The sequence below is a fragment of the Calypte anna genome, chromosome 11 (genome assembly GCF_003957555.1).
Source record: "Calypte anna isolate BGI_N300 chromosome 11, bCalAnn1_v1.p, whole genome shotgun sequence".
Taxonomy (NCBI): Eukaryota; Metazoa; Chordata; class Aves; order Apodiformes; family Trochilidae; genus Calypte; species Calypte anna.
The window spans coordinates 16,664,044-16,691,082 of NC_044257.1; the positions used below are offsets into that span (position 1 = coordinate 16,664,044).

Here is a 27,039-nt window from a genome sequence, read left to right on the forward strand (position 1 = left end):
GGTTAGGATCTTTCCAGTGATCTGAAGAATTCAGCTGCTTCTTACACCTGGGATGACTTCCCAGTGAGTTGTTCTGACAATTAAATCAGGAAACAAACTTACTACTGCTCCCTAAGGGACAGTGCAAGCTAATACAAGAAGTCAGCATTTTTCCCACAGGAGGAAGAAAGCTGGAGGAGAACTTATAGTTCTACAAACACCCTACAAAATGATCCTCCTGTGCCTTTGGTCATTATTGTTCCAGGTCTGACAGGGCATGACTCATGCTCTCTTTTTTATTACCCAAAACCCACTGATATTCTGAACTATTCTGTGACTAAAATCCTTCAGTAACTTACAGCTAAACACAGGCTCACATATAATGATAAATGTATGCTAGATGTTGCTATAATATCCATGACCTATTTGTTACCATGTAATAGTTTATTAGAACTTTTTTGAATGACATTACAAAGAGCCTGAGGCTGGTGTTACAAGGTATATTGATACATTTCCTTTGTTCACAAAGTTCCCCCTTTATCATGAGCTTTTGTACCAATATCTCCCCAATCTTGAAAAATAACCTGTCATGTTTCCTTCCCAAAACACACAGGTGCTGATTTGGTGGCACCGACAGAGCAGTTTTTAGTGGGGTCCCAGCACATAAAACTGCTGACAGGCACCAGCACTTTCTAAACTTTGTGTTTCAAGCAGGAGGAGCATTGCAGTGATTGTCAGTAATGCCTGGCATCAATCATTTTTCTTCCCCAGACTCTTCTAAATATGCTTTTCATTGCCAAAATAATGTTATCCATTAAACTCCAGGCCCATAAAACGTGGAAATTATTATAAAAGCAAGCACCTTTCTAAACCAAATGTTTCTGAAGAGTTCCAGTTAGTTGTTATTCAAACAGAAGCAAGGCTTCACCATTCTTACTGGTATTCAATACTCCACTGCTCCATTAGCAAACTGGTTTGTAGAAGCCAGTGAGCTGAAAGACCACACACAGACACTCCTGCAATCCCATCCCTGTTCTGTGTCATGACTTTAAGCATAATTACTGTTGAAAGGTGATGAAAATGGCATTTTCAAAGCAGTTTTACAGTCTTAAAAAACTTCAGTGCCATAGCAAGGTTCTTCATAGGTTCCTTCTCTGTCTAAACACAACAGATTTGAATGGCAGTGGCTGCTCAGCTGTACACAAGTCTCTCTAATATCAAATCTCTCATTTTCTGATTTACCTTCTAAAAAAAAACAGGTCAGGTAATAGCAGGAGTAAGAGACAGGATTTTGATGCTGAGTGCCTTATGCTTCCAAAAATCACCTTCTGGTATTTATGAGAAAACAAGAGGTGATCAGTTGAGGGACTGATGCTTCTAGCTAAGATTAATGCAAAGTTTCAGTCTTGTGCTTCACTCCACAAAATGACACAGTACAAGTGAAGATCTCCATTTGATGGGAGTCACAGGATGTTGAGCTATCAAAAATGAAACGTCTAGAAAAAGTGTAAGAAAGGGCAAAAAGTGACTTCACAAATACACCCAGTAGCTGAGACCCGTGAGATCTGTGGTTTAATAACCCAAACTGACTCAGCCTCACAACCAGAATTCAAAAAGTGAAATTACAGTACACAAATCAAAATAGAAACTAACCTACCCCTACCTATACAATATACATTAGGAATGCAAGCTCTGTAACAATATAAAAATGCTTTTACACACAGAAGTTGCAAAAAGCTGTTCTGTAATTCCAAGATTTTGTAGGAAAAAAACAACAGAGTCTTCAAGGATTCATCTTAAGTTATTGGCAACCTGTTGGGGAAAAATAATAAATAAACATGTTACTGAGAAAAATTCAGAGAATCATGCTTATCAGATTTTCCCTCGTGGGGTTCAGGTTCAGGGAAGTGGCTCTGGGGCCAATGAAGCCCCCATTAATAGTTTTTATTTCTGTCTGTATTATTCTACCTGTGGAGCATTCTAGACATGATCTGAGCAGTGCAAACCTAAGAAAGGCTGGGGCACACCTCACAAACAAACAAACTTCACCTAGCATGATCCATCTCATCTTTAATTTACAAATTGCCTTCCTTAGACTGCAGAAGTCAAGCTCTGTACCAACTGCAGTGAAACCTAAGTGGTCATACTGTAATTAAAGAGCCACCCAGATCCTGTTTATATGCAGCAGCTTTGGCACTCCTGCACTGCCCCAGCTTTTGAGAAGCCTTCAGCAGCTCTGCTGCTACCTGAGCACTTGGATTTATTTACATGTTATTGCACCAGACTTTGAACTGCTGCTTGCCAAGCAGCTGAAACATCTCCTCCAATGTTTTTGTGTAATGGAAGGGCAGGTTACCCATCAAGAATTTCTGTAGGAATATCTAATACCATATTTACCTTTCAGTAAGAAATTTCTTTTTCCAGGGAGTGCCTTGGAACACACCTTGTCTGAATCTTACAACTGCCCATGTCAGGACTTGCTCCTTTGCAGTGGCATTTGTGAGTCACCTGCTCCCAGCAAGGATTTACACAGGAGGAATCAGAGTGCCTTTGGTTGGAAGAGATCTCCAGGATCATCCAGTCTTTCCCCAAAACTGTAAGTTCACCACTAAACCTGCCTTTAAGCCCCAAGTACAGAAGCTGTTTAAATATCTCCAGGGTTGGTGACTCCACCAGTGCCCTGGGCTGACTATTCCAGTGCCTGAGAAAGTGTTTCCTAAGGATCTGCAGCTGATGGGCACAGCCTGGAGCTGAGGTGTCCAGGCTGCAGCAGAAGATGGAAGAGCAGCACCATGCTCAGCCTGGCTTCCCAGCTACTGAAACCAGAGCAGGTGTTGATTGCATGCATGAGATCATGGGCCTTTTCAGAGGGCTCAGATATGATGACAGAAGGGAAGAGAACAGCTTGCTTTGTCACTGCTGGTTTTCCTCACCTCCTCCCATGCTGCAGTGACAGTCATTATTCCAGATCCTACTAAAAGTCCTGGAGTAAGGGTGGAACAGGGTGAGTGCAGCTACTGCACTGCCTCAGAACTAACAAGATGTGGAGAAAATAACTTCTACACCCTTGTTGAATCATAGAATTGGCTGGGTTGGAAGGGACCTCAGAGATCATCAAGTCCAACCCTTGATCCACTCCCCCCGTGGTTCCCAGCCCATGGCACTCAGTGCCACATCCAGGCTCTTTGGAAAGATCTCCAGGGACGGAGAATCCACTACTTCCCTGGGCAGCCCATTCCAATGTCTGATCACCCTCTCCGTAAAGAAATTCTTTCTCATCTCCAACCTAAACCTCCCCTGGCACAACTTGAGACCCTGCCCTCTTGTCTTGCTGAGAGTTGCCTGGGAAAAGAGCCCAACCCCCCCTGGCTCCAACCTCCTTTCAGGGAGTTGTAGAGAGTGATGAGGTCTCCCCTGAGCCTCCTCTTCTCCAGCCTCAACACCCCCAGCTCCCTCAGCCCTTCCTCACAGGACTTGTGCTGGATCTCTTCACAGCCTCCTTGCTCTTCTCTGGACCTGCTCCAGCACCTCAATCTCCTTCCTGAGCTGCGGGGCCCAGAACTGGACACAGGACTCAAGCTGTGGCCTCACCAGAGCTGAGCACAGGGGCAGAATCCCTTCCCTGGACCTGCTGGCCACGCTGTTCCTGAGCCAGCCCAGGATGCCATTGGCCTTCTTGGCTACCTGGGCACACTGCTGGCTCCTGTTCAGCTTAACAGCCTTGAAGAGTCTGTTAGGGACCTGCTGAGAGGAGCTTCTTAAAACCTTGCACTGCAATGTCCAGGGCTGCTCTGGATGACTCCCAGACTCCCTCACAAATAGAAAAATTCCACCTCCATTCAAAGCCAGTACCTCCCAGTGAGCTGAGCATTTGTTTCAAGGCTAGGAAGCAACTGTCTCACTTTTAAGTCTTGTTAGGTGCAGGGGTCTTGTTCTCCCCTTCCAATTCTTCCACTCCTGCTTGTGTCATCAGGTCTGCTATGTTCTTCTCCAGGTCATCTATGCGACAGCTCATGTCATCAAGTTCACTGCAGTTAAGGACTCTGCCTGCAATCTCACAACACTGGGGTTGCCTTTTTTTGTACATTTTTTTGGTTGTTATTGATCATTTACATTTGGTTTTGGTTTTTTTTTTAATTCCAGTAATTTTTAATTCCAGCTTTTCTCAAACACTTACCATCACCTCCTCTTCCACATCCCACTGGTAAATACACATTTAAATACCTGTGTGTCTGCACTGTGCAGCACCTATCTCGCTTTAAAAAAAAGGATATTTCTTCCAATTATTTGGTCAGACATGGTTTGAAATTTGTCCTGCATTTGCTGAAGCAACGTCTGCACCTAACAGAATGGAAAAAAAGCCTCGTTAAAGAGGTTGTTACAGTTTTTCACTTCGGGTAATGTGGTCAGCACGGTGTTTTGCTTCACTGCTGAGCTCAGCTGTGCACAAACTGCACTATAATTCCATATTTAAGTAACGTTTTTATATACATAGATATACACACGTTTAAGAAGTGTGGCTCACAGCCGACACTTTTCAAATCTAGAAAACCCCCGTGTTCCACAACCAGGACTAAACCCACAACAACTGCTTCCAGCGGCCTCTCTAAACCACACGCTGCCGCTTTCGGTGCCAAAGTAAGAGCCTTCCCGCCGCAACCCCAACCGCATCCCTCCCAGACACCTACAACCCCTCCTTGTGCAGCGAGCCCCGGCTTCCCCTCCCGCCAGCACCGAGCCCTTGGGCTAACCAAGCGCTGCCACCCGAGCCGGCCCTGAGGCACCCGGACAACTCGGTTTCCCACAAGGGAAGCACCACAAGCCCTGCAGACCGGGATCACCCACGCTGGGCCGCAGCTGGTACCGCCGGGGCCCGCGAAGGGGCGAGGCCCGAGGCTTCTCCCCCCCCCCACCCTCCCGTGGGGGCCTCTCCTCAGGGAGGCCGCGTCCCGCCCGCCTCCGGGTGGCACTCTGCTGGGTGCTTCCCGCTCCCCCTCGCCCCCCCGAGGCGATGGAGCCGTCCCCGGGCTCACCACGGCGGTGAGATCCTGCACGGTTTTGGGGTCGGTCTCCGCCATGTCCGGCTCGGCGGGCGCTCGGCTCCCGTCTCCAAGGCAGCGGCGCTTCCGGGCCGCGCCCCGAGACTTCCGCCTCCTCTCGCGAGATGAGGGTGCGCCGGGGGGCATTGTGGGAAATGTAGTTTAGTGTGGGGTCCTCTGGAAGGAGGGGGAAGTTCTGCAGCACGGGGAGGAATTCCGGCACCCCAACATCTCCATAGGCGAATCAGGGATTCAGTCAGTCCTGAGGGTCAGCTCCCTGGGGTGCATTCTTTCCTCGGGTGCCAATATCGATAAAGAGATAGGCAAGAGATGAGCAAAGGCATAGAGAGCATTGGGAATACTGCGTAAAAGAGTCTGGAGCAATAAAGAGTCTGGAGCAATAAAACCCAAAGAAAATACAAATATTGGTGTCTACAGAGCAATAAACACCTGAAGAAAAGTACAAATATTGGTGTCTACAGAGCCATTGCATTGTCTACTCTTTTATATGGATCTAAATCATGGTTTTCTACCACCATCACTCATGACTCCTTGAACGCTTCCATCAGTGCTGCCTCCATGAAACCCTAAACATCCGTGGGAATGACTCCCTGACCAATGTCCCTGTCCTGGGATCACCAGGACTGTGGCCATGCTACTGAGGACACAGCAGTGCTGGGCAGGACATGTCTGCAGGATGGGGGATCACCCCCTCCCTGAGACTGTGTCACCAGCAGAGGAGATCCAGGTCCCTCAGCTCTGGTCCTATGGCTGCCATCAGGGGTCTCTCATGGGGAGACATGGAGACACCATCCATAATGCTGCTGCCTCCCTGCTTTGAGAGCAGACATAGGGTCAGTCTGGAGGAGAACAGACAGCACAGAGAGCACCGTGCCCTGGCTGTCCCCTCACGGGACTCTTTCTGCTGTGCTTTCTGCAACCTCACTGCCTGTCCCACATTGGCCTCATCAGCCATCAGCAAGTGTGGGGAGAGCCCCTCTGAAATCTTCCTGCAGGAAGCCAAGACATGGACGTGAGGAGGAGGAGGAAGAGGAGGAGGAAGAGAAGGAAGAGAAAGAAGGAAGAAGGAAGAGGAGGAGGAGAAAAAGGAGGATGAAGAGGAGGAGGATGAGGGGGAGGAAGAGAGGGAAGAGAAAGAAGGAAGAAGGAAGAGGAGGAGGAGAAAAAGGAGGATGAAGAGGAGGAGGATGAGGGGGAGGAAGAGAGGGAAGAGAAAGAAGGAAGAAGGAAGAGGAGGAGGAGGAAAAGGAGGATGCAGAGGAGGAGGATGAGGGGGAGGTGGAGGAGGATGAGGAGGAGGAAGAGAAGGAAGAGAAAGAAGGAAGAGGAGGAGAAGGAAAAGGAGGATGAGGAGGAGGAGGATGAGGGGGAGGCGGAGGAGGATGAGAAGGAGGAAGAGAAAAGGAAGAGGAGGAGGAGAAAAAGGAGAAGGCAGAGGAGGAGGCAGAGGAGGATGGTGAGGAGGATGGTGAGGAGGAAAAGGAGGATGAGGAGGAGGAGGATGAGGAAGAGGTGGATGAGGATGAGGAGGAGGAGGATGAGGAGGAGGCAGATGAGGATGAGGAGGAAGAGAAGGAAAAGAAAGAAGGAAGAGGAAGAGGATAAGGAGGAGGAGGATAAGGAGGAGAAAGACGAGAATGAGAAGGAGGAGAAGGAGGAGGATGATGAGGAGGAGTCACCCAAGCTGTACTGGGGCCTGAGGTGTCAGGGCGGGAAAACCCCGTGCAATCCCCGTCCCCTGTCCCTCACACCCCACTCGATTCCCCTTCGTCCCTTCCCCTCCTGTGGGGACAGAGCAGCCCCTGGCAGGGTGAAGGAGGTGGCTGTCCCCTCCCAGGCTGTGGTGGGGACCCTGGGGGTTGCAGGTGGCCCCTCAGAGGACTCCAGGCTCTTCCCCCTCGCCGCCTCCTTCGCCGCCATTGCTGGCGCCCAGCGGGGTCTGAAAGGTGAGGGGCTGGCTGGCCTGGCTGCTGGGTTAAAACAAATTATATCCCCCAGAGCATGAAGCTGACCTTGAATGTGAGGCTTAAAATAAAAGCTTTCCTCCTGGTGAGGTTTAATGGGCTTTGCTCATGCTCTTTAAAAAAAAAACAAAACACAACAAGATGACCTTTGCCAGCTGAGGAGGCGACAAATGCGTTTTTCGAGCCTGAGGAGAGGTGCTGCCTGGAGAAGTCTTTCCCCTGTTTTATCATTTAATGTAGGGCATTTAAAGTTTTATCATTTAATGTAGGGCAATGGCTTCCTGGGCTGTGTCAGTAACAGCGTGGCCAACAGGTCCAGGGAAGGGATTCTTCCCTTGGGTTCAACTCTGATGAGGCCACAGCTCGAGTCCTGTGTCCAGTTCTGGACCCCTCAGCTCAGGAAGGAGATTGAGGTGCTGGAGCAGGTCCAGAGAAGAGCAAGGAGGTTGTGAAGGGATCCAGCAGAATTCCTGTGAGGAGAGGCTGAGGGAGCTGGGGGTGTTGAGGCTGGAGAAGAGGAGGCTCAGGGGAGACCTCATCACTCTCTGCAACTCCCTGAAAGGAGGTTGGAGCCAGGGGGGGTTGGGCTCTGCTCCCAGGCATCCATCAGTCAGACAAGAGGCCATGGGTTGGGTATTAGGAAAGAATTGCTTTACAGAGAGGGTGCTCAGGCATTGGAATGGGCTGCCCAGGGAAGTAGTGGATTCTCCGTGTCTGGAGATATTTCAAAAGAGCCTGAATGTGGCACTCAGTGCCATGGGAACCACAGGGGGAGTGGATCAAGGGTTGGACTTGATGATCTCAGAGGTCCTTTCCAACCCAAATGATTCTGGGATTCTGTAGAAAGGAAGGAGCAGCCCGGCTGGCAAATGTCTGTGGGTTAATCTGGCAGCAGAGAGGGGCTGGATGGCATTTGGGACTCCATGGTTTTGGAGTTCTCTTCCAACCTCAGTGATCCCATGGTTCTGGATTAGAACCCGGGGGGTGGGAGGGGTATTATGTAAGTGGATGGGTGATTAAAGGACATTTTTTCTGGTGACATATTGTCTTCATTAAAGAGAGTGCAGCACCAAACTTGTGTGCATTAGAAGGTCATGACTGCCAGGGATTTGTGACGTGGTCTTTAAGATACTGTAAAGCTCAACAGAGTGGATTTTTGTAGGGGTGATGGATGCAGGATAAGCATTTCCTAAGTGTAAGTTTATAGGCTTTTTAGATGAAATCTACTCATTTGTAGGTTTTGTTTGTGAATTGAGCCAATGCTTACACAACTTGGTTATTGTTACTGAGAGAAGATGTAAACTGAAGTTAAGCAAAACCACTGAATATGGATTTGTAAAAGAAGAAGGTTTCCCATTAGCTGCTCCTGGTTCTCAGATGTCTTGTTTTGCCTGGAAGGCAACACTGTGCTGACACCCTCTGCCTTTTCCCATAGACAGTAACAAATGGGAGGCCATTTGCATTATTAATGTGCCTTTTGGAGCACTGCAGCAGTAATAATAAAAACCTCCTTAGTGCCAGTTTGGGGAAAGTGTTGTCTGACATGGATGCTTGTGCCTTCTTACTCCAAGCTGAGGGTGATCTTTATGTTACTGTGTGTTCTTCAGGTAAAACTAGATTGCTGTCTCCTTTTACCTTCTTAGTCTTGGCTGTTCTTAGGTAGTGCAGAAGAGAGGGGGCTGCCAAGAAACTGCTTGACGTGTAGTGATAGCACAAGGGGCAATAGTTTTTAATTAGAGAAGATTAGATTCAGATTGGATTTTAGTAACAAATTCTTTACCATGAGGGTAGGGGAAAAATGGAAGAGGTTGCCCAGGGAGGGGGTTGAGGCTTCATCCCTGGAGATATTCAAGGTGAGGCTTGAGGAGGCTCTGAGCAACCTGACCTGGTTGAGGCTGTCCCTGCTGACTGCAGGGGGTTGGACTGGATGGCCTTTAGAGGTCCCTTCCAACCCAAATTGTTCTGTGCCAATCTATTGGAGACCATTTCTGTCTCCTCTGAGCCAGGTGTCAAGGCTACAGCCCATGGGATGTCAGTCAGAAGAGAGATGGTCCTTCAGCAGTCCTCCAGCTTTCAGCAGGTGACAATGCTGATGGTTTTTTTTTGTTTCTCCAGCATTATTCATTGGCCTGACCCTCCAGCTTTTTTCTTGTAGGTGGCTTTGTTGCAGCTTGGCTTGAGAATGAGACATTACTGATTTGACACCAGCACTTTATGACCATGCTGATCCCAACTGTGGCAAGTTTAGGTATAGAGAGCTGGTGAATCTTCTAGCACAAACACCCCCAAACCATGTTCCATTTTAGGACATGAACAAGCCCTGGCTGGTTTTGAGATATCACTTGAAAAGTGTGTCCTCTAAACTGGCAAAACTGTCTTTGGCCATGAGGTTTTAGTGTCAAACGGCTACAGGCTTGTTCTCATAACTTGAGGGTGTTCTTTTTTTCATTTCAGGATAAAAGATTTTTGTTATTCATTAGCTTGGCATAGTTAAGCAATGACACTTAAGATTTGCAGGATTTTGTCTCCTTTTTGGGACTGGACTGAAAGAAAATGCTATGCAAGGAGGACTGGTGGGATTAATGATCCTTTCACTGTTATGTTCAGTGATTACTCAAATGAATGGAGCTGTAAAAGGCCAAATTCTCTTACTAGATTTTTATTGACAAAGTCTTAAAGTATTCAGAGAAGGAGGACCTTAAAATTTAGAGAGCCTGTTGTGCTCTTTAGAATAAAGGGAAATTTACTAAGCCATTTAAAAACAGTTAATGAAACTCCTTTAAGTGCAGGGATATGTAATTCCAAAGTAAAATGACTGGACCTTAGAGCAGTGAGTCATGATCAAGCTTTGTACAAAAGCAGCCACATTTTCAGTTTTCCAGAGAACTCAAGATGAACTTTGGGGAAACATTGCAGAGATTACTGTGACTGGCATCTTTAGGTCTGACTCAGTTCCTGTATCCTTTGGTGACATTGGATTAGGGCTCAATATAATTCCTTTGCAAGTAAGCACTTGAAAAAAAGGCTTTTACTTTAACAGCTTATTTTTTTGTGTGTGCCAGTTAATGCAAAAATCACCTTAAGTAGTTAATGCTGCAGAACTAAATGTCTATTTGTTGATGGGTCTCCTTTCCAGTGAGCATAATACAGGGATTGGGAGGCATCTAAGGAAATGTGAATTTTAAAAAGCAGAATAAAATATCCCAAAGGCAATTTCTGCAAAGACACATGGTTTTTTGTAACAGACCTTGTTCTTAGCAAAAACACTGTTGTGGGTTCTGTAATGACCTCAGAAGAGTTGTTGGCCTCTATTTACATCTTTTAAAGAGCAGCTCTGCCAGAGGACCATGCTCCTAGTAGAATTGTGGTGAATTAGCAGAGTCATAACAGTTTAGAGAAGATTGTATTATTACTTTTGCATTCTATGAGGCAAGAAATAGCAATTATACCTTGTTTGCTTTGACCATTCTATCTTATTTGGGTCCCTGGTGAGTTTCAGGTAATTCTATTAATTCTGAGTAATATTCATACTCAGAATTATTATTATACATAATATGTATATTGTATATTATTATACATATAATGACTGCACTCAAGTTGTTGCATCCCTTCCTGCTGCTTCCTCATTTGACTGTGCTGAATTTATGGCTCTTCAGAAACCTAGCACATAAAATCACAGATTAACCTTTTGTATTTGAACCAAAGACTTATGATGGAATATTGGGAATGAAATGTTAATAATTAAATTGCAGCCTTGGTTGCTTGTGGCAGAAGTTCTTGAGAAAATATAAAAATATACAAGCAGAACTGATTTATTACTTCCTGAGGAATAACACTCCTTAGAGGCTGACAAATATACATGAGGTCAGGGCTTATTAAACAAAGAACTGTACTTAGAGAACAACTGTCAGGGGAAAAGGAGATGTTCAGTATCAGGTTTCATGAATATTTATCTGGATAAAGCACAAATTATGGAAATGGCATAAGTGGGTCTATCAGAAAAGTGAAAGTGCTTTGGATTAAACCAGAAACAATTCACTTTTTTAGGAGTAGCTTTCAGATGAAGTTATCTTCTGTTACAAAACAAAGATATTTTTGCTTTAGTAGTTCCTCTCTGGGAACTGATCCTGTATTTTGCCCTCTCAGCCTTTGCTGTTACCTGCCACCAGAACTGACCAAGGAGCTTCAGAGCTTTTGGGCCACAGGAAGGAAGAGAAGGATGAGAAGGAGTTCTTTAAGAGTTGACAGATTTTAATTCAGGAGCTTGTACCAGAGGAAGGTGAGCAAGCTAAGAGTTAAAGATGTGAGAGATATTATCATAATTCATACATTACTCTCTGTCTCTTTCCTCCTCACTCCCCCCTTCACTCTTGTACACAGACACTTCAGAATGTTGCTTCCTTGGCATTTCTGCTGAACCCTCCATGGCTGAGAGAAGAAAATGAAAATGTGTTGGTTTTGAGGATGTAGCCAAACCATTTTGAACTTGGCCTTGAGCATGAAGTTTTACTGTGTTGATACTCCTAAATTAAGGGAAGGACAGTCAGTAATTGCTCAGAAGTGGATTTAGTTCTGCAGTAGTTGTTCTGAGCTAGAGGAATTGGGATTGCATTACATACTAAATGTGCTCTCTGAGAGGGCAGTGAAAGAGCTGATAATATTTAATCTCAGCTGGAAAGCTTGAAGAGCAAAGAATAAATAGAATGCAGAGTTATAGTAGCAACCTTAGCAAAGGACACAAATTATGTTGGTTTATTCTTGTGTAAAAACCCTGCATGGGGTGTGAGAAGTGCTTTGGACTCCAGTGGGACAAGGGGGGGAATTACTACTCAGTGACTGAGACTTGAATGCCTTGCATAGTGAACCATAGCCAGACAATGACTGTAACTACATGAGAGGATTTTTTCACCTCTGGATTCCTGAAAAAATTCTTACCATTATTAATTGTTAGTTTTCTGAGGGACATCAATAACTCCATCCATTTTATGGCATCCTATTAAAATAGCTTCTCTTATGATTATACATTTTTCAGGCTTGAATTACAGCTGTTGTCTCTGTTTAATGTATTACTTGTTTACTGAAGTTCTCATTTCTTTCCACAAAGATGATGTAATGATTTATTTCCCAGTTTTAGTTTTCTATGCACTATAAAAACCATTATTTTATTTCTTGCCTTTTTCTGGATGAGCAGTTAAGTTTAGGTGTGTCTTAGCTCTTGAATGTTAACAATCTACCCAGAATTAGCTGAAAATATATAGGATGACATTTCCTTGAAAATTTCTTCATTGGCATGTCTGCTGCTTCAAACAGACAACACTGGATGTATTTAATTATAAATATTTCATGTGTGGAGAATAGATAATTATTCTCAGTGTCTGCTCCACTGGGCTTTTTTTTTCTCTCTTATAGAATTAAAAGAAGTTTGGCAAATGAATCACAAATTTACAACTCTATATCCTTGACTAAAGAGAGCTGAGCTTTTTCCTCATTTCAATTGGAATTGTTTCCTTCCAATTCCAACTCTAAAAGCCAGGGAAAAAAGCTGCCATTTGTGAATGGACAGCAGTGCCACCTGGAAAACAAATGGACAACTCTGGAAGCCAGCAGGGAAACCAACCTAGAAAAGGAGTCAATTAAATGATTGTGGAGCACACTGAGTAACAGGATAATTATTGAGGCTTTGCAGAATGGGTAAATCTGTAACACTGGGCACCTTGGGGCAGCTCAGCCAATTCCTGCTCTGGCTGAATCTGGTGTTGAATTCCTGTTGATTCTGTCACAATCACAATGAGGTCAGTGCTGAGCTCTTTTGCAAAATCTGCCCACTGAGAAATGAAAACCAACATTTGTTTGGTCAGGATGAGGATAGGAAAGGTTTTCTAACTACAGCTGCCAGGCAAGCATGGGTCTACATTTAGCTTCCCAAATTACTCATTAAAATGGCCTCTTCCTTTCCTGCCCAAACCATGCACCAGTGCTTCCCATCCCACAAAAACATGGATTTGTCTTATCTGTTGTAGGTAGACTGTGATATTCTCCTGTTTATCTCTAATATCTCTGACAGAACACTATTCTGTTAATGTTAGCAACCTTAAGAGCAATGTCTGCAGTTCTATACCACAGTCTGTGTACTAAAATAATTTTTTGAGGCTGGACAACAAAAAACAATTCACATTCATCTTCCTTTTCCTAATTGTTGACCAAGTTGTTGGCAATTCAGCATGATGCATAAGCAATAAATATCCTTCTCTGCCTCAGATCTGACAGCTGGCTCCCCAGATTTCCTGCAGAACTGTTTTACAACCTGTTTGTCTGGCAGACAGCAGTTCCCTGCTAAATTATTCACTTCATTCTACGGCCAACAGGCTGGGTGCTTGTGACATGTCAAGTGAAATTCAATCACTACATCTGATGTAAACAAGCTCTCAGAACTTGTCTCTTTAGGAACAGAGCCTGTGCTAATGTGGTCATTTTCTCCCAGTCTATCCTTAGCACTCCAAAGGGGAGCATTAATAAAGGGAAGGCAAGAATCTCACCACTTAATGGTACTGCACCCCCTGTCTTTAGGCCAGTTTAGATCAGTTTGGGGTGAGAATGAGCAGGAATCAGAAAAGGAAAAGGCAGTTTGCTCACAAGAATCCACACCTGAAACCACTGGAGTAAAAGGGGTCCCTGCAGTAACCCTGGTGGATCTGGGGCTTCCACAGAGATTCCTTTTCCATGGGGCAGAAGGACAGAATGCAACTGTGCACATGAGCAGAAATTTTCTTTTAATAAAACCTGTGTTATTTGGGGGCAATCACACAGGTTCTAAAGTCTGACTCTGGGTTTTTGAGTCTTCAAGCTGCTGGCAGTCAACACTAACTGTATCAGTTGCCAATTTATTTTTCCATCCCTAGAGTCAGGGGGTAAGGAATGGGCTGGGGGCTGTATTCCTCTTGCCCTTGTTGCAGGAAGGGAGATTGTGTGTTTTAAAAATAGCAAAATGATATTGTAAAATTCAAGCCTTGAGATTTACATTTCCTAAAGCTGGAAATGTGGCTTGGAAACCACACGAGTATCATTTGTTCTATCTCCCAGCAAAAACTAATAGCAAAAAGGAGATTGTTTTTTTTTTTTTGATGTTTCCAATACTGGGGAAAAATTATCATTTGTTTTATTACTTTCTCATCCTCAAAAAAATTGTGAACTGACTTCAGTAGAAAAAGTACAGAAAATTGTTGTCGCAGACAAACTAGAAATGTCACTAATGAAATAGATGCTTCTTCAAGCTCGTTGTAACTCACAATAAGAGGTGCTTCAAAGTAAAAAATACCTATTTTAATTGTAGGAGAGATCTCATTTTGGCATAATGTTCCTAGGTTGTCTCTTTTTTGGACCCCTTTCCTTTACCTGTGAGAGGAATGAAACCTTTTCACCATTTCCTAACTGTTGAATCCATGCATGAGGTCAGACCATGGAGGAGGGGTTAGTAGGAATGATCCATTCCCTGTAAATGAAAGGCATGGACCCTTTGTTGCCATGCAACACTCAGACAGAGCCCTGGCTACCAGACACAGCTCATCCATCATTTCATGGGCTTTCAGGATCCTTTTCCAACCTGGCAACCAGAACTTCACACAGTTGTCCCCTCTCTGCTTTAGCTATCCTGTAAAATAACTTTCTTATTCCTACTCACTAGTCCCCCACACTTCCATTTAAAGATCCTCTCTGCCTTTTATGCTGCCATCCCCCATCAGCTGCTATTTTACCTTCAGATTATGTCACTGCTGTTCTCTCTCTTTTCATCAAAATGCAGCAAGATCTCCTCATGGCAGCTTAACCAGCAGATCAGTCCTAACGTGGCACTTAGGTCTCTGCTCAGAAAAATAATGTGAAAAAATGTCCATTGATCCAGATTCCTTCTGCTTCTAAGTAAGCATTTCCTAGGGGAAGCTGTGTTTGTCACACGGGATTCAAGAGTGTTGCCACATCGATGACACTAAAAATATGTTATAGGGCTGTTTCCTTGCCAGGTGTGAGGAAGAGCAGGTTTTAACAACTTGATCTTATATCAGTAGTATGATTGGCTAATACTGAAAACAACAAGTTGTTTTTTTATGTTATTATAAGCTGTATAAAAACATTCAGAGCATGTGATAAATGTGAGTTGTCTGCATGTGAGCAAGCTTATCTCTTCTTGGGTCTGAAAACACTGCTTATTTTTAGATTGCCTTGGTTGTACATGATAATTTTCCCATCTTGGATGCATTTCCTTTGATATTCAACAATGAATGCTTATTTATGCAGTAAAATGCCCAATAATATACAATATTAAGGTAGAAAAGGGCATGCAGGACTGCTGCCACAGTCTGCTGGTGCATGAACACAGTTTTGTCTCTCTGTGCCAAATGAAGAATCCCAGAGTCATAACCCCTTTGGAAGAAACAACCAGCAATTCTAAGAAGAAATGAAATTAAACTTTAACAGCACCCTAATTGCATGGCAGTAAAATTCAACTCTTAATAAGCCTGGTTATGTTGTCTTAGAAATGCTTTTATGCTATCTTAAGCTTTAGAAGAAGCCCATTAGGAGCCTAATCTAAAAGGGACTTGAAGTGGTCATCTTTTATTTCCTGCTCTAAGGCTACACAGGCTGAAAAACTTCAAGCCTTGTGTAATTTCCAAAATTATGTGTGCATGCATGACTTCCAGGGGCAGAGCTAAAACTAAATATTATAAGCCTTCTACTCTCAGATGTCAAAACACATAACTTGAGCAGGGTCAGCAGTGCAAAGGCATAAAAGGAAGAGAAAGATGGAAACTGAGGGGAGTCACATTTTGAAAATAAATTGAAACTGGAAAACAGTTCTAGAAAGACTGTGATAAATACCTGGGAATCAATCCCTGTCATCATGTTATTTGTGCAGAGTGTGATTTCATTGCTCAGCTACCCAGGAATAAAACTCCATCTTAAACAAGTGGTTATTTCCCTGCACTTTCCATAATCTAAGGCTGCTGAAATTAAACTAGTGCAGAGTTCATGATGTACTCTGACAGTTTCACTTATCTCTTTTGTTCAGATCTGCACCATTAGTGTCAGGGGAACACAAGCACCAGTAATTATTACAGCAAATTACTAAACTGACCTTGCTGAAATAAAGAAAAAACTGTGTAAAAGTCCTCTTGTTAATTAATTTGCTCAAATGCTTTTGTAACTTGGTTGCATAGCACAGTGATGGGACAGAAAAAGAAAAGACAGGCTCTGGAGAGATTTACTCAGGGTAGTAGATGATGGATGAGGTACTGTCAGCCAGTTGGGCACTGTGTTTTTACATGCACTGCTCTGAGGAATAACACAATTTCTGGGTGCCAATGGCTTAGGAAAGTTGGTTCAGGTGTTCTGAAAATGTTAACAAATGATGGCAATTAAAAATTACTTCTTTCTTTCTTACAGTCTGCAAGTTCAGGAGGGTTCTGCTCCTTGTGGAATGTAATCCTTTCAGTTGGTTGGTCTTGGAATAGAGCAGTTTCCCTGAGTTACCTCTGGCTTGCAGATCACAACCCAGGCTTGAAAGCAACGTCTGCAGGTGATACCTCTCCTTCTGTGGGAAGGGGACAAAAGCTTCACAAAGCAAGAGGAGAAGTGTTGTGAAGCTCTTGCTGTGAAAACTGAGGGATTTCCACACCCTGGCCTTTTTTCCCAGCCATTGAGGTCCCTGTGCACCACATCTAATCCACTCTCTGCACTGTTCTTAGCTACTTTGCTTGATAATACCAGATGATGAACCAGATAATGGGATTGCCTAATCCCAATCATATGCTTTAAAATATCTTGTGGGGTCAAAACTTCATTATTTTCATCTTCCACTGACCACTCTATGAGCTCTTTCACTTCACTGTGGCTTTTCTACAAAATGACATTACCTAGCATTGGCTTGGTTTAATATCCTCAAATAGTCAATAGCTTTTTAATTCAAGGTTTTGTTCTGAAATTCCTTTTCCACATGGTAAACTTGTCTTTCTTGGCATTGCTGTCCATTCAAACACTGTGGTGTTTACCTTTGTTATCAACCAGGGTTAAGCTCATGTTAAATCCGTTGAAGAATTATTCTGGTGATGCTGGGAAGAATACAGCTGAGTGTCTTTTTAAATCAAGTAATTTGAAATTAACTCTCTTTTCCTTATCTAGTCAGTACAGTCCATTGTTCTGAGTTTCTGGCTCAGGTTACTATCTGATGCTCAAAGCAGCATTTCCCAGAGGGTCTCCTGATGAGCTAAATGTCATTTGAGAACCTTTCATTCTTAAATGCTACAATTGCAATGAGATTAGGACTCAGAGTGGTTAAAATGAGTTTCCATTGTTAATAAAGATATTGGTAGATAATTCAGAACTTTTTAAAAGAGAGAAAAAAAAAGACTAGAAGCCTGAAAGTAATCCATATTGAGAGACTACCTGCTCTCCAGCTTCTTCAAGATGCAGCTCCCTTTGCTTTCTGACCATATGCCAGGTGTAACATTAATATCTCCCAGATCAGGTGCTGCTTGATAAAAAAGGGTGAGGAAAGAAATTCAGTGAGAAGGTGCCAGGTTCTCCTCTGTGCAGCTCACCCTGCAGCAGTCGTTTGCCCAGGCAAACAGGCAGCAGAGCTATTACCATTGAAGCAGCAATGAGATGTGTGATTTAGATTTTTCAGGTCTCTGCCTTTTATATTCTCATAATAGAAATCGTTAGAGATCCCCTGAAATATTCCATTTATCAGAGTAAATTTAGATGGCTGGAGACATTAAGTGCTGTTATGGGTCTGGGTGATGATTCCTGCCAGGCAGAGTCCTGTTCTGGCTGGCTGAGGATGCATTATCCCAAGAGCTTACAGGTTATTCTCTGTCACAGCTGCTGAATCAAGCCTGGTTTTTCTAACAACAGAGTAAGTAGGTAGGAAAGTGTCCAAGAGAAGTGTCTGCCACTTGGAGCTGAGGATGAACTCAGTCTTCATGCTTTTACTTGGGGAAATTGAAAGTGGTTGAGCTAATTCAACCTTTCCAAATGGCACTTTGCTGCTGCGTGCTGGCTGGGATCAGCTCCTTTTTATGCACTGGAGGAGTTATCACCTCTGTGACTAAGGAAGGGAAGAGGCAAGCAGCTCAGGATGAACCTCAGTGATGGGGTTCAAGAAAATTACACTCCCAGCTACAAACATAGAGAATTATCACAAACCATTAAGTGGTTTATAGCCAGTCTGTCACATCAGCCTTATTCTGGAATATGAATCTCAGCCTTTGAGTTCTATCACCTCCTAGCAGGTTTTTAGCTTGACAGCTAAAACTCAGGTAGCTCACAGCATAAATTCACTGTCTTGATTTCCAAACTCTGGCTTTACAAATTGCACTTATATAAAATAAAGCCATTTTTACCCACTGACAGTAGATGCAGTGCTTCAGTACACACTGGCTTGACCCATTGGATAGCTTAAAACTAGCTGCCTCCTAAATGTACAGGTCTAGTCCTGCTGCATGATAGTTCTGTCTGTAAGCACTAGCCTGCTCATCTCCCAGAAGAATCCACTTTTGCATTCTAAGTTTAGCCATTTTAATCTGGTCTGAAATGCACAGATAGAAGTTAATTTGTTTGTCTTGCTGGTAAACCTCAGGCTTCTGTTATTATAAGACTGCTTATCAGAAATAATAAATTATTGTGCTGTTCTCCTTTGAAACGCTGGCAAGGTATAATTATATTATGATTTATTTTATAACCTCAAGACCAGAACCTGAAATATTTACTCAGGCAAAATTAGAACTCAAACAGGGTGATCAATCACTCACAACTGGGGAACTGGAATTCTTTTCATGTCCATTTAGTCGACCAAGTACAGAATAACCCTGTTGTTAGCACCCCTGACAAATGCAAAGAATTAAAGTCAGGTTTCTGGATCTCTAATGTCCTTTCACTCTGAGCCTTATTAATGCCCCTCACCCTGAGGAACAGTAATAAACAGTAGTCCAGCCTTTCTAATACCAAGGTATTTGTGGAAATAATGATTATTTGGGACCTTAATTACTTAATTACAGTATGGGAGCACTGGACAAGGCATCCTCCAACATCCATTTTATTTCCTATGGATATGACATAATGATGGGATTTCTCTCACTGGTCAGATCTACTCCCAAAGCTATCAGTTGTGTAAGATTGCATTTGGGTTTGGGTTTTTTTTTTTAGGAGGGATGTTTTGCAGCTTTTTACCCATAATATTTTCATAGTTCTTTTGAAGAATGTGACATGGCTGCCTAGTCAAGAACTGGATACAACTTCTTCCATCAGGATGCTGATAGACATTGTTCCCACTTTTAGGAACAGAGTGCCAAAAGCAAAGACTCAAACATGCATCTGCTTTGGATTAGATTTGCAGGTCATCCTGGAAACACCAGAAAAGAATAAAGAGGCATTGCTTATTAACCTGGAATAATTTAATTTCAGGGTTTGCATCCAAAACTTGGATTGCTATTCTTTTTTTGGAAATAATTAAAGGTTGGCAGCACTCACAGTTATGTGAGAGTGTAAATACCCTTTGTAGTAAGGAATTTTTTGGTAGAACATGATGAGTTGAACTCATCTGGTTCTCAAAGAAGTTGGATAATACAGCTGATAGGTCAGTGACAGGAACTTCAAATAGGCTTTTACTATATATTCAAGTTAAAATAAATGTTGTAATGTGACAACAGAGTTCTTTAAAACAGACATAAAGGTTTTTCACAGCATTTTGTTTATCAGTGGTTTGCTGAATACCTGATGTGTCAGCCTTTCCCAGTTGTGTCAAAGTCTGTCCAACAAAAGGGTTGCCTGACTTATAGAAACATGCATTATTGTTAGTGCTAAGCTGTCAGAAAAATGAACAACCCTGGCTCTTCCTGATCCCTACTGTGCTGTAACACACTTTTGTTGGAAGCTGCATTCCTCTGGGAGAGGTGGAGAAAAAAGTATTGATGTTGCAAACAACTTTGTCTTTCTGAGACAGCTAGTGGGAAGCCAGCTTTTGAGAACCTGAAAGCTTTGAATTCTTTTTCCTGAAAAAGAAACAAAGGGTTTTGTCCTACTTTTCTAGAGATTAGCTTTTGTTTAATCTTCCAATCTCCTGGCATCCTGAATCACTGACTACTCTAATAACAACACACTAGTTAATCTTTATGAAAAATTTAGTGATAATTCAGCCTAAGAAACTTCAGGTTTTACTGCTGCCAGCTAAAAGCTTATGTTAAAATTTATCCTGTAATAGAAAACCAAAACAACAAAAAAAAATCAGTGTTTTTCCTCCTCAATTTTCTTTTCATTCAACTTTCTAATTACAGTGTTCCCTGTTATTTCAGGCCCGCTCATCATAGATGGCAACTTCTTACTGGGGTTTATTTTATTTTCCCTTTCAGGAGATGAAGGTTCCACCCTTCCACTTCATCAGCAAACAAGAAAAGAAAATCTGTTAATTACAGGTGGTGTGATCTGATCTAGCTTCACATAAATCAACAATTTTAATTGTCTTGGAAGAAAACCTCTGATCAGTAAAATCTGCAAGGAGTCATGAATATTTTGTGTTGATATGAGGATTTATTTATTTTTAAAAGGACACGTTGAGAAAAAAAGTCTTATCGACAGCTTCTCTTCAAGACATTTAAGCAGTATTGTGCTAGTTCAAGACATGTATTCCTAATCTGCTCCTTTTCTGCAAAAAAAAATCTGTGAAAATCTTGTCTGGTGCTCTCCCAGGCTTTGAATCTAATGCAATTAATGAATTTGCACTGCTCTTGAGGCAGGGGAAATCTGCTTGTTCACCAGTACTAGTGACCCAGTACTAACCAGTACTAATGAGGTTACCAGTGGTAACCTCACTGCATGTTTACTGCTGCCATGTGGGAGGGGAAAGAGGGATGGGCAAGAAAAGGAGGGTTTGACAGGACCCAGAGACCAGGACAGTAGAAACCAGAGAGACCTGGGGATAACAGAGCTTTAGGACTACAATTAAACTCACATTTCAAAACCTGCTTTTCTGGCAGTGAGACAGTTCCAGGTTCCAGCCCAGTTCCCTCTGCTTGCACTTGCTTTCTTAACCTTCTCCACTGTGCTTCATTTTTTACTTTTCAATTTGCCTCCTTCACATCTTCCCACACACTCAATTCCATTCTTCTGAGATGTTTAAAATATAGATGGCTGAAAAGAAGAAGGTGAAAAATGTGAATGTGAAAAAAGAATAATGTGGAACCCCTAAAAACACAGGGAAAATGTTTCTAATAAACCATTCTCCCTCTTTTATTTTTGTGTCAACAGTGAACTCAAGCAGACATCTTAATTCTCCCTACAGGTAATACACAGTCATTTTGGTGGCTTGATGTGAAGGGAAAGTCAGAGAGATTGGATGATCAAAATAATGTTTCTGGGCTTCCATTTCAATGGAACTGTATTTGTAGCTGTTTGTTACTGTAAGGTGGTGCAGTAATAACCACTGTGTTCAAGAATAATTGCCTTAAGAATGTACTGCTTCAAAGAGCACAGGATGTCACACTACTCAGTGTGAAAAAAAAAACCTCATCAAAAACATGACAGCTATACATTAATAGATATAATATAAAAATAATATGAAAGAATTTAAATCTTTTAACCATGGCATTTAATCTTTGGCCAAAATAAAGATGTGAGTTCATTTCCAATATTCCCAGTTTTTGTATTTCTCTTATATTATTAATTTGAATTCTCTTTGGGGTTTGTGGTCAGTTTTTCTAATCTGGTTTGCCAGTGTTTAATTTCAACAGGGATTTTTCTGCAGAGAAAAGGCAGAGGTCTAAAGATCAGTTCTTGTTATGTTTTCTTCCCATCCACCTTTTCAAGTTTCAGATAGCAAGTAATTTGTTTGGATTTCTGTTCACTTGCAGACATTGTATTTGCATTTGTAAATGACCAAATCCTAGCCTGTTATTTAATACATCTGTAATTCAGTCCACTTGCCCTGATACCTTAAAAAAAAAAAAAGAAATAATTTGTTTCACCAGGAGCTCCCAGGTAGCTTTTGAGTGCTTTGTTAAAGCTTCCTTTCTGGAAAGGTACACATCAGAAATCAAGTCTATTTACTTCTTGCAGGGTGAATTCATTGGGAAGCAGGGCTGGGCCTGAGACCTCACTGATTGATGCCTCTGAACTGTGAAAGCAGCTGGTATAAAGTCTCAGACAAAACCTGCTGCCTTTTTTTTCAGCAAAAAAGCTGAAAGTAAATTTCTAAGTCTGCATAACATCATTTGTTTGCTTCTCTATGTCCTGGAAAACTTATTGTGTCACTCTTCCTCCCTTAACCATATTATCATCCACAGCAAGATCTATATTTGCATGAGTGCCAACTAGAGCTTTTCCCCTTCCTTTTCTTCCTTTTGGTTGCTTGCAGGACTTTACAAGGAGATGTAGAGCCACAGCAAGTAAAGAAACCTCTCTTTAATCAGTCTGGTGGATGAGGGTCAGCTGGGGAGCATTAGAAATTTCCAGGAACAGGAGCAGGTGGGGCATTAGGGGAAGTTCAGGTACTTGGGGTTGGGGACCATCATACCAGCAGCCAGAGGGAAAGGTAGCTTCTTTTCTACAGAGGATTCAGACTGGAGGAGATAAGGTGGGTGCAAGGGTGAGGTGTGTATTTCTCTATTAATCTTTAAAGTTAGAAGTAGTTTATCTTGCATTATTTATTGGTTGGAGGGTTTCATGTATCCCTTCTGAGTGCTGGAGGAAAATGTTGCAGACAAGTTCTCTTCTGAGATAAGCTGAAGGGTTTAATTAAGTTTAGGCTTGAATGTGTTGAAGGTAGGGGAAAAGAAACTTGAAATCCAGTATGCTGAGATCCATCAATATCCTTATCTTTGTAGCTGAACAGCACTCATGTTCCTTTAAATCCTATTTCCAATATTTCTTTCTAGTAGGAATATAGAGAGTGGTTTGGGTAGCTGTATTGTGGGGTCAAATCATGCTTTTGGCAATGAGGAGTTGAGCTGTGTCACCCCATCTGCTGTGAACCCCTCCACATGCAGCTGAAGGCAAACCCCAGTTGGCTTTCCTTGGGTTGCTTGTAATATATGGAATAAAAATACCCTGCTCTGAATACTCATGCTGATTCTTTAATTTTTTTTTCCCCACCACCCCCTTTTTTTTATTTTTTTCCTCTTCCTTAACACTAGAATACATTCACCTCTGGGTGAACCTGAATAAAACTTAATATTCAATCTCCTTGCCTTCATGCTAAGCTCCACAAGATATTTTGCTGTTAATTTCACAGCTCTCAGAACACCAAGGCAATGCAGCACCTGTGAAGTCTTGAGCCCAGTGAACAGTGTCTGTAGTTAAGAATGAGTGAGCTGGTCTGCTAAGCTTAGAGATGTGCTCAGCATCACCTGGGGTTTTGTTGTTCTGTCATGCAAAGTATTTCAGATTTCTTCTGGTTTTTTTGCAGAGGGAAATGGAGGTTACAGAAGGGAATATGTGGAGACAAAATCATGACAAGGATCTCTAGGTAGTTCTGGGCAGGTGGTGTAAATCTGAGCATTTAGACTACAAAAGGATGCAGCTGGTGACTGAGGAAGAACTAGAAAAGCTCAGGTTGTGTTCATCAGGGTGAGCAGGGACCTGGGTCTGCAGAGGGAATCTGACAGCTTTTAACTGAGGTGTAGCAGATGAATGCTTGAAAGCAGAGGAGGGAGGAGAGTATGAGGAGGGTGCAGCAGCTAAAGGCAGCTGTGAGAATCACTGCACTGTGTGTTTCCCAATTAAAACCTTGAGGCAAGACTTTCACAGAGGTTAAAGTGGCATCTTCAAGTGTCTGTGGTCAAATGGCTTGAGTGTGTCGTGTATGTCTTGGAGCAGCAGTGCCCTGGCAGGCAGTGCAGGAGGAAAGTAGAAACAGTCCCTGCTTAATTTCTCCCTAGAGAAGACCAGAGGTCTGGTGATGGGATGGAGGGAGGTCTGGCACCAACATTTGCTTGAAGGAAGAAGCAGAAACCTCCCAGAGAGGAGCCACCTTGCTAGGAAGTGCAGGTGCCACTAGGTGGCTGTAACACAGAAGCTGTGAGGACTCTGAAGGGCACCCAGGACAGATCAGGATTCTGTGCAGAGCTTTTGCAAAGTGGTTTTGAGGTGGGGTTTTCATTATCAGAGAGTTTTGGGGGGAGAGAGGCAATCGTGCTGAGTTGTGTGTGATGGGAGCTGCCACTGTTAATTGTAAATGAATTTAGGTTTTGGCTTGGAAAGCATCACTCAGAGACAGGGTGCTCATGGTCTGCTTTGGGGTTTCAGAGGCTGGAGGCACCTCCAAATATCAGTGTTGTCAAGTTAAGTGAACTCTGATGTGGCAGTTTGTTGAAATGGCAGAAGGTCCCAGACATAAAAAGAGCTGAATCACTGAAGTGTTTTCCTTTCTTTCAACCCAGTGTTTTAATTTGTATAATTACAGGTTTAGAAGTGCATCTTAAAGCTGCCTTGTGATAATACAAAGTGTTTGTTCCAGAAGGCAGTAAAAAATAGAGGTGTTAAATAAGGGGACCAGCAGATCCATTGGTGTGGAGGTCCTGTCTTATCCCTACTTTTAGGCTCAGATCTGTCTGGAACAGAGCTGGAACTCAGACTTTGAAGAATGAGTGCATCATCACTCCATGTGTGCTTCACTTCCTTGATGGGCTGGAAGAGTGGGAGAGAATCCTGGATACTCATGTCTCAATATTGGCTCAGCACCAAAGCAGTGCTCCTGCAGATCCAGTTCCACTCATCACCATAAGCACCAAACATCCAGATCAGACACTTCTTCAGTGATTTTCTTCAGTCAGGAGTAGTGCTCAGAGAGACTGGATTGGGAGGGAGGCCAATGCAATGTTCCCAAGATACATTTCAGTCCTCAAATTGGCAGCTGCTGGGGAAATGTGAGCTTAAGAACTGTCTGCCATGGCACAGGGTATTTACTGATCCTCCTAAAGCCTATGAATAAAAAATAGATATTCCACTATACCTCTCACAGCACAAAAAGCATGAATGGAAAAGAGAGTAAATTCTCCCTGTAGCAAGCCAGGAGCTATGGAAATTGGAGTAATTTCTTAGGAGCAAACCCCTGGGTTTCCTAAGGAAAAAGTTCTGTTAGCACTTGTTCCTCTAGACCTGTTTTGCTGCTTGTCTCATGAGATCCAGTCATGCAAAAGCAGTTCCTTGGAACAAATCCCATGGATAAATTTTGGCAGAATTAAGCTCTGCCTGGTCTTCAGCTTAGAAGCTACTTGGCTTAGCCATGACATCTGGGGAGGGGAAAACTTCCAAACCTGATGTCATCTTGATCATTTGACAGAAAAGCAGCAAGGAGAAATGCTGTAACTGTCTTGTTATGTTCAGGGTGCTCCAAGACTTCTTGGCTGGTTGTTCTTGCTCTCCAAATAAAATGAGAGAATTGCATAAATATTGACAGTCCTCAGTGCTGCTTTTTAGCCAGAGCTGAGCAAGCAAACAGCTATGACTACAGAAGCTTTTCTCTCAAATGAGCATCCCATGAAAGAGCAGGTTCAGCACCTCCTTGTAACTGTAATTAGAGTGTATTTTGGAGAATAATTCTCTCCCGTGCACAAGAACACAACAGTTACCTAAAAGTGGCTTCCAGGTTGGAATATTCCTTAGTATTTAGAGACCCTTTGTTGGAAATTAAATCAAGAATTATGTCCTTTTTCTTGCAGTTTCCCACCCAGAATCAGCCAAGCTGGAAATCATAGAAGCTCTTAAGACACTTGCTGTCTTTTGGAAGTGTTTGGAGGTGTTTTGGGAGTGTTTAGGGTAGCTGTTTCAGTGAGTGCATTGCCAATGTTTATAAATATATATATATACACACACATATATATTTGGATACATATATATATATTTAAAGCTTCAGCTTGCAGATGTTGGAGTATAGATAAGAATGGAAATCAAAGGCTTGTGTTTGTGTCAGGGTTTGCCATTCCTGTCAACAGGTTGCAGGGGTCATAGTCCAACAAAACTTGAAGCCTGAAGTGTTGGATGAGATTTGATGGTGAAGGGAAGGTTCTTTCTCTTCTGATTGACTTTTTTTTTTTTTTTTTATGTTTCAGAATCACTTGGTGAAGGAAGTGAACAACAGTGAACAAGTTGCAGCCATGCAGAAGTGCTCAGAGCTGTGTCCTCAGCTGTGGTAAGTTGGACTGGATCTTTGGATTTGGAGAATGATTCTGATTTACACCACATTCAGGCTGCTTTTCTTTTTCACTGTTCCTGAAGGTGAGCTGCAGAAGCAGGCAGTGTGAAACATAGAGGTCTTTTCTCAAACCAGTCAGAATTTTTGTTACTTCAATGAACTAAAATATAGTCAAGTATAAAATTTAACTACTTTGTCGTAATATTTAGTTGCACTTCTTTAAATTTGCAGCATATTGGGTGATTCAAACTCTCTAGGCTTTCACAAATCCTAGAGGCACTCTGGCAGCTTGCAGGAATTATCTGACAACCTCTAAAAAACAGGGCTTTAATTTGCTGTTATTTCAACAAATAGTGGTTAAAGGCAGCAAATCTAAGCTACAGACATATTTTCTCTTTTGGGAGATAATTTATATATCTGTGTGTATCTTTTGTTCTGGGCAGTGTTCCCTCCCATATTCTTGCTCTTGAAATGCATTTCTGTGGGGGTTTTTTTGTGATTGTATTGGGGTTTTTAATGCCATTTGTGTAACAACTCTCAGGAGTGGACCCTTGGATAGAGTTTGATTCAGAAATGCAAAATTCTATAGAGAAATTGCCTTTTTAAAGTCTCCTAGAACATTTCATAATCTCTGAATCATAAATGTACATAGAGTATAAATGTATTTGACCTTCATTTTCCCTTGAGTATCTTCTTTAGTATGAAATTAGTTTAATTTGTTTAAGTGTACATGTTTAAACCTGAATGAACTGAAAGCATTATCTTTGTCAACTCTGGAAGTGACTCTAGTAAATCCTGCAAGTGTCATTCAAGACATGAACTTGTGTATCAGATCTGGAAGTAGCCAGTGCTGGTTTCAACC

General features: G+C 42.6%; 1 protein-coding gene and 1 long non-coding RNA gene across 2 annotated transcripts; one reads left to right on the forward strand and one right to left on the reverse strand.

Annotated features, from left to right (window-relative positions):
* Positions 1–402: 402 nt before the first annotated feature.
* Positions 403–5,124, reverse strand: HSBP1 (heat shock factor binding protein 1). Its single transcript, XM_030457871.1, has 4 exons — positions 5,013–5,124; positions 4,254–4,320; positions 3,882–4,002; positions 403–1,791 (listed from the first exon to the last, which is right to left on the reverse strand). The coding sequence occupies exons 1-3, from the start codon at positions 5,055–5,057 to the stop codon at positions 3,884–3,886; spliced, it is 231 nt and encodes a 76-aa protein (XP_030313731.1). The 5' UTR covers positions 5,058–5,124; the 3' UTR covers positions 403–1,791; positions 3,882–3,883.
* LOC115598947 lies at positions 831–27,037 on the forward strand. The gene is made up of 3 exons (XR_003988035.1): positions 831–918; positions 16,455–16,467; positions 27,026–27,037. It is a non-coding gene; the product is annotated as an uncharacterized LOC115598947 (long non-coding RNA).
* The last annotated feature ends 2 nt before the right edge of the window (positions 27,038–27,039 follow it).